The sequence below is a fragment of the Neomonachus schauinslandi genome, chromosome 2 (genome assembly GCF_002201575.2).
Source record: "Neomonachus schauinslandi chromosome 2, ASM220157v2, whole genome shotgun sequence".
In the NCBI taxonomy this organism is placed as follows: domain Eukaryota; kingdom Metazoa; phylum Chordata; class Mammalia; order Carnivora; family Phocidae; genus Neomonachus; species Neomonachus schauinslandi.
Window position 1 is genome coordinate 62,944,087 of NC_058404.1, and position 15,141 is coordinate 62,959,227.

At 40.1% G+C, this 15,141-nt stretch overlaps 1 protein-coding gene across 5 annotated transcripts; it reads right to left on the reverse strand.

The window, feature by feature from the left end:
* Positions 1-215: 215 nt before the first annotated feature.
* On the reverse strand, positions 216-14,707 carry MSMO1 (methylsterol monooxygenase 1). 5 transcript variants are annotated; one of them, XM_021698725.1, is made up of 6 exons: positions 14,617-14,707; positions 8,110-8,395; positions 5,142-5,290; positions 3,926-4,052; positions 1,907-2,061; positions 216-1,200 (listed from the first exon to the last, which is right to left on the reverse strand). In XM_021698725.1, exons 2-6 carry the CDS (start codon positions 8,362-8,364, stop codon positions 1,005-1,007), a joined length of 882 nt encoding a protein of 293 aa, XP_021554400.1. In that variant the 5' UTR covers positions 8,365-8,395; positions 14,617-14,707; the 3' UTR covers positions 216-1,004. The 5 variants fall into 5 exon arrangements, with proteins under 5 accessions (XP_021554400.1, XP_021554401.1, XP_021554403.1 ...); XM_021698726.1 differs by having other exon boundaries at positions 14,593-14,681; XM_021698728.1 differs by lacking the exon at positions 14,617-14,707 and adding an exon at positions 14,457-14,585.
* Positions 14,708-15,141: the final 434 nt, after the last annotated feature.

The window sequence follows — 15,141 nt, forward strand, 5'->3', positions numbered from 1 at the left end:
TAACCAGAGAAGAGCTGTCTCAATACTAGGTCAATGGAATTCCCCACAATCATAGCCTGATAAATACATGTTGAAACTGCCCAAGAAGTTCAGCAAATGAAGCACTTAAAAAAAGTAGAATTATTCCTTTTATTACAAAACTTAATTTAATGATTTCTGTACTTTTTCCTTATAAGAATAAAATAAAACTGATGTTCAAAATTGGAAACTGGATAATCAGACAAAAAAATCACATTTATTTCAATAGTTCAAAGTGCAAATACAGCAAGTCAGTTCACGTTTCAAGATACAGTTTTAAGTATAATGAAAACAGAAAAGCAGAAATAAAGCTCAATTTTTTAAAGAATTCAAGTAACCCGAAAACCTTTAGACTAAAATATTCCACTTACAACAATTCAGAAATGCCTTAATTTATAGATACCAGTAGTACAGTGCAATCCCAAAGGACTTCTCAAAGAAAGAGAATCACCCCAAACCGGTCGGCTAAGGACAAGAGCTAAGTTCTTGGTACTGGCTATTCCTGATTCGGCAGCCTCACTCACTGTCAATTGGTATGGTTCAACCCATGATACTATGATGTTTAGGCAAATTCTAAAAAATGTTTAAAGTTCAACATGAGGCCAACACCCTACTAAGAGTTTCTGAAATGGCCACTATATATTTAAAAGATTTTAAAGACCAATTTCAACTTCAGGCTTATGGTATTACTGGGGGAAAGACAGAAATTAATACTTCTTCCATTACTTAAAACCTTTCTGTAAGGTTAGCAACATGGCCTTTACAACTTCCTCATGAAAATCGTACTTAAATATATACTTATTTCTACACATACAGAACTTTTATGTAAAGTAGAAAAAGTTCCCACTAGGAAGATAATTAAAGGTTGTTAATGTCCTTTGTATCACTTAGCAGCCACGACACTTGTTTATTTCTGCTCTGCAGAAGCAATGTTAGCTACTCGCTTCAATTCAGGAAAGTGTGTATGTTCAGGAAGGTTTAGATATTTACTCAGTCTTTTTCTCAATCTTCTTCATCTTTTCATTGTAGGCAGTAAATTGAGAGTCTGTTCCGAAAATTCTATCCCACCATGTAAATGTTGAAGCATAGTTTCCGATGAAGTTCATGTGGTGGAAATCATGATGCCGAGAACCAGCATAGAAAGGGATCAGATTTAAAGGGTTGAGAGGAATGTCATAACCACTGAAATAAAAATGATAAAGATTCTTAAGGAAATAAATACATTTTAAATAACTGACATTTTCATTGATAGTAATATGCCTGTTAACTAATTCAAATAATATTCCATTTTACCTAAGTCACTTTGTTTCTGACAGGTTTACACAAGACAAAAACTCACAGAAAAATGGTACATATTCTAGAAACCATTTTAAGAAATTAAAATAAAAGCCTTGAAAGATCTATGGAATTTAATTATTACACAACAGGGGATGAAAGTGGGGGTTATAATAATGAATCTTTAGACACAGATTTTCAAGAATTATTTTTCTTTAGAGGAGCTTTCTCACCACAGTTTGTAATGCCCATAACAGTTTATGTCCTTTAGGAAAAGTTAAATGAAATGAGTATCAAGCACTAAGAAGGTTAAACCTGAGAATCACTATGTAGCAATTCTTTTAGAGTATCCTCCTTTATTTCCAACAACAAATCTAGAATCTGATAGCCACAACTGTACAGCTCTGAATCACCCACCCCCTCCCTTCCTCAGGAAGCTGAGAGGGCAGGAGGGAGAAGACAACAGTGGAAGGAAAGAATGAAGGAAGGAGACATCCTTTACAATTTAATCTGTCCTATTAGTCTGCTTAGAAATAAAGATGATCTTATGACAATGAAAACAAAGATATTTTATATTTTGATACCTTACACCTGAATAGAAACCATAACTCACCTATGGACATCAATAGTTTCTATCAAACGAATAGTCACCCATGCCCAAAGGAGAATGACATGGTCACATAATAGCATGATTCCAATGAAAAATCCAGTTCCAAGAATCAGAGTTTCCAAGGGATGCGCATATTCAGCTTCCATTCCAAATGGAGCCTAAAATAAATAAATACGAAATCCTTAATATATTGTGACTGTTAATTTTATGTTAGCTAAGCTATAGTGCCCAACTGTTTGGTTGGTCAAACACCGTACAGCTGGGAAGGTATTTTGTAGATGTGACTCCTAATCAGTAGACTCTGAGTAAGGGAGATTACCCTCCATAATGCAAGTGGGCTTTATCCAACCAGTTTAAGGCCTTAAAAGCAAAGACTGAGGTTTCACAAGGAAGAAAGAATTCTCACGACTGCAATAGAGAAACCCTGCTTGAATTTCCAGTCCTTGGTCTGTCCTACGCAATTCAGACTTGCCAAGCCCCACAATCACATGAGCCAGTTCCTTAAAATAAATCTGTGTGTGTGTGTGTGTGTATGTATCTCCTACTGATTTTGTTTCTCTGGAGAACTGTGACAAATACATATATTCTAATTTATGCATACAGTTTTATAAAATTAGATTGTTTCTATAGGTAATGACAGTATATCTAACCATAGATATATAACAAATAACAGTAATTCTTAATAAAAACATCTTTTTGTTCCTACCAAACATCAAAAGGTCTAGGGATGTCCTTAAGAGAATCTTAGTAACTGCCTTTGATGGTTTAAGATAAAGGCATTAAAAAATTATTCAGTCTTCCAAATATAGTCTAACAATCTGAACATGTATTTGGCAACCTTTGTTTCCCAGATACATATGAATTCTTGTATTTTCTTTCAAAGGTTTCCAGTAAAAAGAAGATGAGCTAAGTGGGTGCTCCTCTTTATGGTGATGAACATGGGAGGGGTGTGAAAACATGTGCCAAACCCTTCCCAGATTCCCACATCCCCAGGGGCAAGAATCAATGAAATTCTGGATCAGACAGTCCCATAGAGTTTCCCTAATCTTCAGCATTAGTCAGAGCCCAACCTATATACCTCAAAGTGCTCATGACCTGTCTATTATTCTTTATTTGACACTGTAAATTCAAATTCTTTGTCTTCCTGACGCCGGAAAATTCGTCAAAAGAACAACTCACTGGGTTCAACAAGCAAACATCAATAAAAATATTAACTATAAAAAAAAAATAAAGGCGGGGCGCCTGGGTGGCTCAGTCGTTAAGCGTCTGCCTTCGGCTCAGGTCATGATCCCAGGGTCCTGGGATCGAGCCCCGCATCAGGCTCCCTGCTCAGCGGGAAGCCTGCTTCTCCCTCTCCCACTCCCCCTGCTTGTGTTCCTGCTCTCACTGTGTCTCCCTCTGTCAAATAAATAAATAAAATCTTAAAAAAAAAAAAAGATAAAGGCATTAAACAATTGACTTAAATTCTAATTTTGGTTTATGCTTCTGAATTTGTTCTGCTTCTTAGAAAGGGATGCTTGATTTAGCATACCATGTAATCAGGGCCAATGCAGAACATATCGACAAAACCAGTTTGACAAAGGTATATTCAAAGCAGTTCTGATAAAATCGGTTTTTGTGGGGGTCAGAATGAGGTGGAAATGTGTTCATCAAACAAGTCGGTAATTGTTTTAGAAATTTAAAGATGAAAGGTTCATTGTTTTGGGGTCCAATTTAAATGACCTTAACATCACTATGGTCTCTATTAATCTGCCAAGTACCAACTGTGACAGGATAGTGGTCTGGCCCCAAATGAGAGACTGAACTATGTCATGTAACACTTTTCTTGAAAATTTATAGAACTGGCTGTGTGTGTGTGTGTGTGTGTGTGTGTGTGTGTGTGTGTGTGATGTTCTTAACATGTTCTTGCCAAAGAGAAAGAAATAAAAACATCACTGACAATTTTTTTAAAACCTCAGAAGATTTTAAAAAAGCATTTTGCCTTTAATAGAAAAAAATGTGTTAAAAATAATTCTAACATACCTGAAACTCATGATGAACTTTATGAATATATTTATATATTCTTTTGTGATGTAAGAGCCTATGCAGGAAATAGTGCCAGGTATCCTCAATCACTGCGCAGCCGAAGCATCTTGCCAAAAGCAGATACCTTCAGGATGAAAACACTGTAATGAGTATAAAATAACTTTTGCTTCAACAACCTAAACTTTTCCTTGGGATCACTGTTTGGAGAATTACATGAAACCAAATACCCACTAACCAGCTTGACCAACTGGATACATAGCAACAAGCTCTCACAATTGCTACGTACAAGGTGGCTCTATAATGCCTCCTGCAGCAGGGTTAAAGAGATTGGCCACGATCCCAATTCTAGTTCATTTTTTAAAAACTGCCATGTACACGGGCGCCTGGCTGGCTCAGTAAGTAGAACATGCAACTCTTGACTGCAGGGTCATGAGTTCAAGCTGAATGTTGGGCATGGAGCCTACTTAAAGAAAAAAAAAAACTGAAAAAAATTTCACATGTATAAAATCAAAGTTAAGAAACAAAATCCAAAACTTTTAGGAAAAGAGTAATATTGATGAGGACTGATGAGGGACTAGAACTGAGATTATCAACAGTAAAAATCATCACTTCTTTCCACCAAAGAGAGGGACATAAGTGCAATGGGCAAAACATTTTATATACAAATAAACACATACACAAAAACTTTTATATTACATATATTACAAAGAAAAAGTATACACCTATATATTGGTGTATCTGTATTCAGATTATGTCAAGAGCAGATAGTTGAATACAAATATTATTTGAACACAACTACCAGTGCTCAGGTAATATATATTTGTGTCTATATGGACACAACTTTTATAAACCTCACAATTACTCTTTTCTTTTTATTCATTTCAGACTTAAAATGTAATATAGTTTTTCTTGGTATAAGCGGGTGTATCTGTATAAAATAATATAAAGGATGCTACCGAAACTTCTGATGTAAGAAATCACTTTCCAAAATAAGTAAATACATACATAAGTCACTTTCCAATAAAATATTACATTAAAACACAGGAAGACAGAAAAATGGAAACGTTTTAAGTTTCTACTATGGCTTACTTTTCTACATTTTATTTACTTCTCAAGTTTAGAACAAACATGAAGAAGAAGATAAACATGAAGGGTATTTTAACTGGACGATAAACCATGACTGAGTATCAAAATCAAATCTTTATCTACATACCATCTTGGCATTCTTTCCCAATCATAAGGTATATTAAAATACTCTGTAAAATAATAAGTTCCACAGATCAAAGGAAGCTGGATGCAAAAGTGATTAAAGAGAAGTACTTTAAAACATTTCCATTGGTTTTCCCATGTTTCTGGTTTATCCTATGGAGAAAAATCACAATATTTACTATTAGCCACTGCTATCAGTAGTTTGACTTGATACTTAAGAGTAAATTCCTAATTGTTTCTGTAATGTTTCTAGGTGATCGTAATTCTACATTATTTAATTAATCTTATGATGTGAATTCTATATTACAGTGACTATATGACAGTAACTGAGGCCCAGGAATCACAGCCTCCTCCCCTTCTAACTTCTTGACAACTGTGATCACTAGTTTAAATAGGTAAAGAAACTGTTAATACACAAGCCCAGGCTAATGATCTCAAACAAACCAAAGAAACACTACAGAGTAACTGTCCAGTCTCTGCAGCCCACAGATCATTCCCTTCTGTCAGCCAGGACTCTCAGAGCAGAAATGTGTTACGCTAAGATCACAGGTGGGTTCTCCCAATTGTTGCGGCAGTCCTGCAGGCAGCACCGGAAGCCTCTATTACAAAGGGAAATCGATGCTGCCAGACATTCAGCGGTGCTTGTTCCCAGAAATAAGCATAGTTTTGTTCACATATGATGACAGAATTATAAATTCACTGAGCTGGAAGAACTTCAGAAATGGGTCCAGTGGTTCCCAAAGAATGGAGAGCTACTGCCCCGCAGATAACGATGTTCAAAGATGAAAGCCAAAGCGAGAAAAGTAAGATCAATGTAGTAAATGTTCAAAAAAACCTCATCAGGATATCGACTTGCTTAGCAAGCCATATAAAAAAAACCTAAGTTTATTCAATTTAAAGGGCTGCAGTTAGGATTGCCTGGGTGGCTCAGTCGGTTAAGCATCTGCCTTCGGCTGGAGTCATGATTCTGGGGTCCTAGGATCGAGTCCCATGTCCAACTCCTTGCTCAGTGAGGAGTCTGCTTCTCCCCTTCCCTCTGCCCCTATCCCTGCTCATGTTCTCTCTCTGACAAATAAATAAATAATATCTTAAAAAAAAAAAAAAGCTCAAAGTAGGGATTTTTAACAGTTGTGAAACTCAAAGGAAGACAAGGCAATGTGAAGCCACACTACCCAGCCTTTCAATTTCTGTTTATAGGGCACCTGGGTGGCTCAGTCAGTTAGGCCTCTGCCTTCGGCTCGGTCATGATCCCAGGGTCCTGGGATTGAGCCCTGCATCGGGCTCCCGCTTGGCAGGGAGTCTGCTTCTTCCTCTCCCTCTACTGTTCCCCCTGCTTGTGCTCTCTCGCTCTGTCAGATAAATAAATAAAATCTTTAAAAAACTACCCGTAACCAACTAGACAACTACTTGTACTGTCTTTGCCACAGTTTATTTTAAAATCATGCATAAAACCATGACTGGAAAAAGGCCTTCCTCTCTCTGGAAAATTTACCACCTCTGACCAGTGAGTCAAGGGCAGAGGGGAGGAGGAGGACAAGGATACTCCAGCCTGGCCAGACACACCATGAATCAGCCCTATCGACAAATACAGGGGTGACACACTGTAGCCAGAATCACCCCAAACATGCATGAGAACTTACACATCCAAACTGAATTCTGCTTTTCAAAGCAGGCCCTGTTATAAAAAGCATTTTGGAAGTTCTGTCCCTAATTTAGGGTAACAGAATACTCCCCTTTGGACATGTCCCTTTTTAATTCCTCCGCCTTTTCCTTTTGCTCCTCCCTCCTTTGGCTTAGAGTCTAGTGGCCTGACCCCATGCACGATCCCCAGAAAGGATCAACAACAACACTTGAGTGAGCACCTGAAGTGAGACTCACTGGGAGAGGCAACAGGGCTAAGAGACTGATGGGAGAGAATGTGCACGGTGACTGCCACCTGATGTGTACTTGGTGAGTACAAATTAGTCTCCACAGGTGAACGCTCTCAAGATGTCCACTTTCTACATAGACCATGTGCCCCCGAGTTTTAGTTTGGCATGACTTTTTAGAAAGTAAACAGCAAATATTAGACACTACCATGGCTTTGCCAAGTGCTGATAAATCATCTCTGATAAGCTAGTCCAGATTCTGTTCCGGGCACCCTGTCAAGCTCTAGTCTTCACAGTGGTAGAGCTATTTTCCTCATGACTACAACTAAGAAGAGGCACTGTGTCTACCTCAACACTTTGTCATGCACGGTGGGAGTCTCAAGGAACTTAGTGCATTGAAGCAAATACCTAGAATCTGGGAGCATCATGACTTCCTCATTTGGGACGACACGAATCCTGCAGAACCAACATCATATATTTAAGGAAAAAACAAAACTTTAATAGCCCTGATAAAGATCTTACCATATTAAACATACACTTAGTGGCTGAGACATCAAGGGTTGGAGTGAACTGCAAAGTATCTACAAATCCCTGTAACTTCTCTTTCCAGCTAGTTTAAAGATTATAACCCCAAATTAGATAAATGTCACACCTACTGAAAGCACAATTTAACAAATTATTTTTGAAACATTATCAATAATGATCTAGGGTTGTCCAATGTGGCAGGAACTAGAAATATGTGGCTACAGAACACTTTAAATACGGCTAGTCTAAACTTAGATGGGCTAAAATTAATGTAAAACACCCAATTTCAAAGACTGATTGTGAGAACATGAACATAAAACATCCCATTAAGTACTTCTAAATTCTGATTACTTATTGAAATAATTTCAATTTACTGTGTTAAATAAAATATTAAAACTAATGTCCCTATTTTGTTATACCTTTTTATGTATTCTATCAGAAAACGTAAAATTACATATGTTCCTTCTTTCTCTATCTATTGGACAGTCCTGATCTAGGTTCTCTTAAAACAAAGTTACATTTACTTTTAAAATATTCAACATGAATAATAACATTTGACTGTAAGTCCATCACACTCACCTTTTGAATTTTGAACTTTTTCATGTAAGGTATAAATTGAAACAAAAATCCAGGTAAACAGAACAAGAAATAAAGGACCTCATGAACTATCAAGGATCCCCATGTTGCAATCTGGAACTTTGTGTAATTATTCAGCATATAGTTCCAAGCATTCTTAAATGGTTCTTGTAGAGGGTTCTCAGGTAAAAGTGAATCTACATACTCCACAGCCAAGGATGCTGAACTAAAGATGCCGATACTTTCATTTGTTGCCATTTCTCAAATCTCTGCTGAAAGCCTTAGAATTCTGTAAAAATAAATAAATACATAAGCAAGCAAGCAAACCAAGTAAGCCAAACAATGAAATTCCCAGAAAATAATTTTTAAAATTCAACTTCTGATAATTTTAAAAACCACAAATACTAAAGTACCAATTCTCAGATCCTAAACATGTGATTAAAAAAAAAGTCTACTGGGTATCATCACCATGTCCATTTGCAGACATTGATTTAAGAGACTCTTTTTTTTTTTTTAAGATTTTATTTATTTATTTGAGAGAGAGAGAGCACATGAGAAGCGGGGAGGGTCAGAGGGAGAAGCAGACTCCCTGCTGAGCAGGGAGTCCGATGCGGGACTCGATCCCGGGACTCCAGGATCATGACCTGAGCCGAAGGCAGTAGCTTAACCAACTGAGCCACCCAGGCGTCCCTGATTTAAGAGACTCTTAATCTTAGGAAACAAAGTGTGGGTTGCTGGAGGGAGGGGGTGGAGGGATGGGGTAACTGGGTAATGGACATTGGGGAGTGTAGGTGTTGTAATGAACACTAGGTATTACATAAGACTGATGAATCCCAGACCTGTACCCCTGAAACAAATAATGCATTATGTTAATTAACTGAATTTAAATAAATAAATAAGCCAGCCAGCCAGCCAGCCAGCCAGCCACCTGTTGGAGCACCTGGGTGGCTCAATCAGTTAAAGGTCAGGACTCTTAGTTTCTGCTTAGGTCATGATCTCAGGGTCATGAGATCTTGCTCGGCCTCCACTCCGCAGGGCAGAGTCCACTTGAGATTCTTTCCCCCTCCCTGCCCCTCTCTCCCTGCTACTCCCCCTCCCTTATGAGGGTGGGGGCTTGGGTGAGGGCATGCACGCTCTCTCTCTCAAATAAATAAATAGGGGCGCCTGGGTGGCTCAGTCAGTTAAGCGTCTGCCTTTGGTTAACCATCTGCCTTCGGCTCAGGTCATGATCTCAGGGTCCTGGGATGGAGTCCTGCATCGGGCTCCCTGCTCAGCGGGGAGTCTGCTTCTCCCTCTCCCTCTGCTGCTGCTCCCCCTGCTTGTGCTCTCTGTCAAATAAATAAATAAAATCTTTTAAAAATAAAAAATAAAAGCCACATGTTAACTTTCAAGAGCAGGATCTAAACAACAGTGGACAAAGAATTTCAAACTACCTTTAAAGAGACTTTTCAATGTGGTCTCCATGGAAAAATTTGTAATTTCAATTAGCAATAGTGGCGTTCGAGCGTCATTTAAAACCAAAAAAACAAAAACAAACAAAAAATCACAAAAAAAACACCAAAAACCCTATAAAGAAAAAGTCTGCCAAGTAAGACTACATAAAAATTAAATACTTCTCGGGCGCCTGGGTGGCTCAGTTGGTTAAGCGACTGCCTTCGGCTCAGGTCATGATCCTGGAGTCCCGGGATCAAGTCCCGCATCGGGCTCCCTGCTCGGCAGGGAGTCTGCTTCTCCCTCTGACCCTCCTCCCTCTCCTGCTCTCTGTCTCTCATTCTGTCTCTCTCAAATACATAAATAAAATCTTAAAAAAAAAAAAAATTAAATACTTCTAATTGGGGGACAAATAGACAATTATAAATAAAGTCAAAGATCAAATGACAAACTGGAAAAAATACTTCCAACACTTATGACAAAAGGCTGAAAAGTGTGCTTTAGAAAAAGACTAAAAACCCAATAGAAAAACGACAAAGGCCATTCCCAAGGGGTTCACAGAAAAATAAATACAAATGTTCACTAAACAAGTAAGCAGTTCAGTTAGACTCAAATAAAGAAATACACCCTAAAACAAAAATCTTTAAAAGTGTCAGTGTTCAGGACAGAGTACTGGTAAGGGTAACAATTTGGGGAAACAGACACCATTATACATTGTTGATGAAGGGATTAGTAGGCCTTTGAAGAAAAATTCACAATATTTGTCACAATTCAAAATAAATATACCCTTTGACCCAGCAATTTTCTCACTCAGGCACACTAAGACTGAAAGAAGCATTGCTTATAGCAGCAAAAACAAAGAAAAAAGAAAAACAATAAGTCCATCAACAAGAAAGGAGTTAAATAAACCCTAAGTCCTTCCATAGACAATTATACAGCCACTTAAAAGAACAGGAAAATCTCTATGTTCCCACAAAGAAAGATGTCCAAGATACAATGTTAAGTGAAACAGCAAGTTGTAGAATAATGCACATAACAGGAGCACCCCCCTTTCGTTTTTGTGAAAAGGTTATATATTGTGCACTTTCATGCCTATGGACAGGCGGACACAGACACACACACACACAGAGACACACACAAAATGGATGGAAGGATATCCAGGGAACAACTGAGAGTGATAACCTTTAGGGAAAAGAGATCAAGAGGTAATAGATGCTCTCATTTTCATATGTGCACACCTGGGGTGGGGGGGAGCTGTAATGGAGGAGAGGAGAAAAATTTCTTTCCATTTTATACCTTCTTACAATTATAATTTTCTCATGAGTATGCTTTATCTATACAACAAATAAGCATAATACGTCACCAAATCAAAAAAGAAAAGTTTATAAAGAGTGTCATTTTCCTAAAAATGTTCACTGTTGTTCCTAACTTATTAATTGTAATACACTACTTTAAAAACAAAATGCCTCAGGGCGCCTGGGTGGCTCAGTTGGTTAAGCGACTGCCTTCGGCTCAGGTCATGATCCTGGAGTCCCTGGATCGAGTCCCGCATCGGGCTCCCTGCTCGGCGGGGGGTCTGCTTCTCCCTCTGCCCTCTTCCCTCTCATGTGCTCTCTCTCTCTCTCAAATAAAAAAAAAACAAAAAAACAAACAAAATGCCTCAGAAGCACTCTTAATAGTGCTTAAAATGCCCCACTTCCCATATTGACCTCTGACCAGTTCCTCATGGAGGGTCTGGGAAGCTTACTTAGCCAGCTTCCTCAGGTCTCTGAATTCACTCTGCAGCCTTATTTTTTTGTCCTACTCATTCTCAATGACTTATACTATGGAAGCTACAGTTACATCCTGGGCCATCCCAACCTCAAAATTCCTCTTTTCTCGCTCCCCCTCTCTGAGAGTGATCAGTCTTCTCTTCTTATTTTACCTGAGAACCTGTCACTTACCCTTTCTCATCTTTCGTTCTTCCCTCTTCACTAAGTCCATCCCCTCAAGTTTAAAAACATACTCAAGTCTTCATTTCTAGTGCAAAGTTTTCCTAACCTGTATCTCCTCTTCCCCAAGCCACTGTCCCTCTTCTTTTTCTTTGAACCAGCTTCTTTCTCTAGGGAGAAATCAACAAAAAGCCTCCCCCTGCTTTCCTCTTACCCATACAACTCACTCATCTTACTTACAATCTAGCTCCCGCTAACACCAAGGTATCTTCGGTCTTCTAACTTGCAAGGTAAAACAGTCATTCCAATCCTCATTTTTCATGAGGTCATTACCAAATTTGGCAATGTTGAACGAACACCACTTACTAGCTGTGTGACCTTGAGCAAGTTATATAACCTCTCTGAGCCTCAGTTTTATCATCTGCAAAATGCACAGAATAACAATAGTAACTAAATGGTGGGGATCTTTTCACAAGGTATATATATATTAAATCACCACAATGAGCACTTTAAATATCTTACAATTTTACCTGTCAATTATACCTCGATAAAGCTGAAAAAAGAAAAACAATAGTTCTAATGGGTCCAAGACCTAATGTTAAGTACTTAACATAGGACCTTACACATAGTAGCTACAAGAAGCTAAGAATTTGGGGCACTTCTTATATGCCAGGAACTGTGTTTTAAGAGTTCTGTATGCTCTCTCTATATTAAAGACTTTAATCCTTACCATACCTTCATGAAGTAGGTAATTTTATCATCTCTATTTTATAATTGAAAAACTGAGGTTTAGAAAGAGTAAACAACTTTTGTAACCCAAGTGACAAAAATATTAAGTGGGGGAGCCTATGCACTCATCCCTTAGGCTCTACTGTAATCAGAAATAATAAAGCACACAGTAAATATTATAGGAAAAAGGGAATAATTCCTACAGCTTTCCCAAGGCTCCTTAAAGATTATCCTACACAGGCTGTCTTCATTTTCACATTTCCCATTTACTCTCCAGCTTTTACAATCTGCTTTCTGTGCTCATCACTGCACTGAATTTACTCACTAATATAATCACTAAGGATCTCCTAGCTGCCAAATCCGACAAACATTCTTTGATTTTATTTGACCAATCTGAAGATTTGCTACTTCTCTCCTTAAAATACTCTCCTTCCTTGGTTCTTGGGATTCACATGTATTCACTCTGATTTAATTTGCGCTACTATGTGCAGCTACCATGCTAGCTGCTGTCCTCACCCCTGACTTCAAGATACAAACTCTAAAGAGGAATACAAAGCAATACCCAGACTGTCATAAAATTATGTGATAAGAACAATATCGGGTTGGAAATATAGAGTGCTAGAACACAGAGGACCAGGAAAGAGTTCTTAAAGAAAGATGCCATCTAAACTGAGACCTGGAGCTAAGGGGGAGGTGACCTGATTAAAAGAGAGTAAAGTAGGGTTGGGTGGGTGGGAGGAACAGGGAATGTTTTGAGTAGAGGGCACAACAGATCCAAAGACTCAACCAGGAGGCCAGAAAGACAGCACTTCCTGATTTAGTATTTTTGTGCTACAGCTTTTGAGAAAGGAAGACCTGAGAATTGAGGCTAGTTTCCCAAGAATGCTTTCCTTACTCCTAACTATTTCAGAGTACCCAGAGTGATAGTAACTATTTCCTGTTTTATTTTTATTTTGTTTTAGATTTTATTTATTTGACAGAGACACAGTGAGAGAGGGAACACAAGCAGGGGAGTGGGAGAGGGAGAAGCAGGCTTCCCGCCGAGTAGGGAGCCCAATGCAGGGCTCGATCCCAGGACCCTGGGATCATGACCTGAGCAGAAGGCAGACGCTTACTGACTGAGCCACCCAGGCGCCCCTATTTCCTGTTTTAAAAATACAGATATCCACAACCTTTCTAGCCCTAGCCCTCTCTCCTAAACTCCAGGTTCTGATTATCTAAAACTCTACTGGCCATCTCCAATCAGACAGTTCAGAAGCCCATCAAACTCAACATGTCCAAAAGTTCAGCAACTGCTCCCTGCAACCCTGCCCAAATACTCTACCTTCTTTAACCTCTAATTTGGTGAACTGCACCATCACCTATTTAGTCATTTCTGAAGGAGTGTTCTAAGTCTCTCCTGTCTCTGCTGCCTAAGCCTTCAAACTCCCCCTCAATTTAGAAATACTTGGTTTAATTAACATTCATGAGTTTACTCTCCCAACACAAGAAAAGAAAGTGGATACACCTTTGCCAAATGAACCAAAACAAAAACTAGGAATTAAGGAGGGGGAGGAGAAATAAAGAGTGAATTTTCTTTTCCTTTTCTCATCCTTGTGCAACCTGATTGACTGAAAGCGTGCTCTATCCTCAGAAAAAAAATTAGTTACCCGTGGATTCTCTGAGAAACCGTGAAGTTTAGCTGTCCGAGGAGGGTCAGCCAGTGTCTGTCTTTTGGCCCTATACCTTAGCTGAGCCTGGACTGCATGTTTCCTCATTTGCTGGAGTTGCCCAATCTCTAAGCTTGCCCTCCTGAAGCGATACAATGCCAGGATATTATCTAAACAGGGGAGTTAACCCCCTTCTTTAAACAAATTTCAAGGGTGTGCCTCCCTGAAAGACAAAGACCAAGGCCCTCAGCGATGCAAAACCGGCCCTGCCAGGCCTTCTCCACTCTCCATCTCTCGCATCTCCCACCTCGCCATATTCTTGTATTTCACGTGTAACGGACACAGCATTTATCCTTTGCCGGTAACATCCAACTCCTACTCATCCTTCAGTAACCTCCTCTCAGACGCTCTTCCCAACCACACCACGTCCACTGCACAAACACAACAGATCTTACCTCCCCGGTAGTGCTTCCGTTTTTGTAAAACTGTCATCACTCCTTCACCCTGTGCTGTTAACTATCTCCTAATATCTCCCGTCTTCGATGACTAAAAAATTCTTAAAGGGCAAGAAATATGCCCCAGCCCAATTCCATCATTTAAGATTTCATACCGCTTTCACCTGTTCCCCTTGCCCGCGGTCCTCACATCCGGCACGGCGCCCCGAGCGCGCATCCACGCGGGACCCCGCTCCCCTCAACACCACGGAGCAGCTGGCCGGAGCCAGCCACTCCCGCTTCCTGACCTACCCGAGTGTCTTCCAGCCCCCTCACCTGCACGACCGCGCGGGAACTGCGGGCCACCGTCACCCAGGCTCGGCCAGGTGCGGCAGCCTCGGAACCTGTCTCTCAGCGTCGGGGGTGGAGCCAAAAGCGCAAGGCCGTCTTCTTTTTGCCGTTATTGGCTTGTGAGGGCTCACAACCCGCCTTCTCAGCGCTGTGATTGGTCCTTGAGGTTGCTGGCATCCTGTGACTCGCGTGAACGAATCCCTGGCGATCTCAGCCATTGGCTCCGCGGATGGAGTGAGGATAGTGAGACCGAGACGTCTAGCCAGTAGCCAGCGCCGCAGCGCGCCTAGAGGCGGGGAAGCGCGAGGACGCGTGACAGCGTGAGGGGGCGGGCTCGGACGCCCACTATGTGCGGGCCCCCGCAAGGAGTTGCGTTGGCAACCTGGGTTCCTTCGTGGTTCATGCCGCGCCCGCGCTGTCCCGGTAAGAGGGTACCAGGCCGTCCTCCCCGCGACTTTAAGATGTGATTTGTGTAGCAGTCGCTTCGCCAAAACCTGGGAAGAGAATAGT

Bases quoted from the DNA above. Each gene is read 5' to 3' on its own strand.
- MSMO1 (XM_021698725.1), bottom strand. From the start codon at position 8,364: ATGGCAACAAATGAAAGTATCGGCATCTTTAGTTCAGCATCCTTGGCT. The intron at 2,062-3,925 runs GTATGTTAGAAT...TATTTATTTTAG, and splicing joins AAGTTCATCATGAGTTTCAG to GCTCCATTTGGAATGGAAGC. The intron at 1,201-1,906 runs GTGAGTTATGGT...TTTTTATTTCAG, and splicing joins GAAACTATTGATGTCCATAG to TGGTTATGACATTCCTCTCA.